General features: G+C 37.2%; 1 protein-coding gene across 1 annotated transcript in view; it reads left to right on the top strand.

The window, feature by feature from the left end:
- Positions 1-2020, top strand: part of MCTP2 (multiple C2 and transmembrane domain containing 2) — a 217931-nt gene that overhangs the window by 46748 nt on the left and 169163 nt on the right. Inside the window, exons 4-6 of the mRNA XM_004709888.2 lie at positions 176-318; positions 1086-1162; positions 1685-1796. Of these exons, the coding sequence (XP_004709945.1) occupies positions 176-318; positions 1086-1162; positions 1685-1796 (332 nt within the window). The remainder of the gene's footprint in view (positions 1-175; positions 319-1085; positions 1163-1684; positions 1797-2020) is intronic.

Genomic DNA, 2020 nt, shown 5'->3' with positions numbered 1-2020 from the left:
TCTCCCTGAAGTTGTTTCTTCTGTCTCTCCTTTGAACCCCAGGGATCACCCTTCTCTGCATAGAGAAACTGTTCCGGGGGTGCACGGTGGGGCGCTTTGGACCAAGGGGAGGTGGAGATCTGAGGCTTTCAGGAATGTTTGTCAGAACGATCTTGCGCTCTTTTTTCTTTTAAAGGCACAAGTGACCCCTATGTGAAATTTAAGCTGAATGGGAAGACGCTGTACAAAAGCAAAGTCATCTATAAGAACTTGAACCCGGTGTGGGATGAGATCGTCGTGTTGCCCATACAAAGCCTTGATCCAAAGCTACGTGTGAAGGTAACCGATGCCTATCTAGCCCCCTTTTGTTAGAAACATTGATTTCTCAACACATTTTGGGTACTTGCAAACATGAACTTGGCGGAATTAATTGCTTTACTCTCAATCACTGTTTTAAAATAATGTGGAAGGAAATCTTTATGTCAGTTGTCAAAAGTGTTTCTCTGAGATCACTGTGATATGTTCTATAGAAAATCAGGAGGAAAACAGTATCCTCATCAATTGTATTTAAACTTATCAGATGTGGAAGAATTATTACCTGGAGTGCAGTGGTGACAAGTACTAAAGTCTTTCTCATGAGGAATAACTTTGTACTTAATAGCGCTTTAAGTTCCTGCTTGTAAGCATCAATTGCTTTAACATCTGGGTTAAAACTGCATGAGCTGAGTGCAGGATGGGATCGCTATAGAATATTTAGCAAATTTCTATTTAATTGGCAGATCTGCTCACCATGGAAATACTTAATTTTAATGAGAGACAATTTAAGCTAGAGAGCGAGGGCCATTGTGCATAACACTATAAGGCATGTGAATCCTGCCTTAAATGTATTTTCCTCTGTTGCTTTGCTGTCAGCAGGCAAAATGGCTCTGTCTGAATTATTGTGCTCTCTCTACTTGTTATAGTTACTCCCTTCTCCTTTAACTGGACTGTGTAAGTTACTTTTAGGGAATGAATTCAAAATCATCAGCCTATTTCATTTGCTAATAATTGGATAAACTTGGTGGTTTAATGTAATCATGTGTTTTACTGGCCCCACCTGTTTGCAGGTGTATGATCGAGACTTAACAACCTCTGATTTCATGGGTTCAGCATTTGTCAATCTCAGTGATCTTGAGCTGAACAGGTATTGTATTTTTTTACCTTCTAATTATTAGTAACGAATTTGATATTCAGTGGGGTTTGTTGAGATCAAAAATAAAATAAACAGCCTATATCGGAATAAATAAAACAGCTTTTTTAAATGAAGCATGGCAATTTCTAACGTGTTCTATGATTTTTGCTTTCTAGCTCCCAGATATATTAGTTAGGCATTAAATCTTCCATCATGTGTTTCAAAATATATATTGAATTTTACGCATTCATTTGTTAGTATTCAGGTTCATTAACGTCACATAAAATGAATACATGCATTTATGCGTTTACTCGTGAGGTGGGGAGGGGACCCAGCTAACCAACTGTTGAATTAATCTCTTCCCGACATTTCTCTATACTTATGGCCATTGTTCTCTTTTCATTGTGTTTGGGGCTTCTTAAACAATGTGTTTAATCCTTATTCACAGAGAAGTGACTTCATCCTAAGCCACTGCATTATGAAACTTTTATAGTATCTGGAGGTGGTAACAGTTTCATTGCTTTTTGCTTATAGAACAACTGAACACATTTTAAAACTGGAAGATCCAAACAGTTTGGAGGATGACATGGGCGTGATTGTTTTAAACTTGAACCTAGTGGTTAAACAGGGTGATTTCAAGAGACATGTAAGTTTGACTTTTTGTTTTGTTCTGTTCTTTTAAATAATAATAGCTTCTTCATTGCCATTTTCCTTTGATTGCTGGGCTGCCAAATCATCTGAAATAATTTTGGTAATTATTTCAGAGGAAAATGAATAATTTTACAGATATTTAAATGACCTTAGAACTCTTGAGAGAAACCCTCCTAAGGAAGTATCTCTAGTTTGGCTTAGGATATGACTGATGTTGCC

This window comes from Echinops telfairi, unplaced genomic scaffold (assembly GCF_000313985.2).
Source record: "Echinops telfairi isolate 266 unplaced genomic scaffold, ASM31398v2 ScPeMD7_7409;HRSCAF=8447, whole genome shotgun sequence".
Lineage (NCBI taxonomy): Eukaryota > Metazoa > Chordata > Mammalia > Afrosoricida > Tenrecidae > Echinops > Echinops telfairi.
This window is presented reverse-complemented; position numbering and strand designations above follow the sequence as displayed.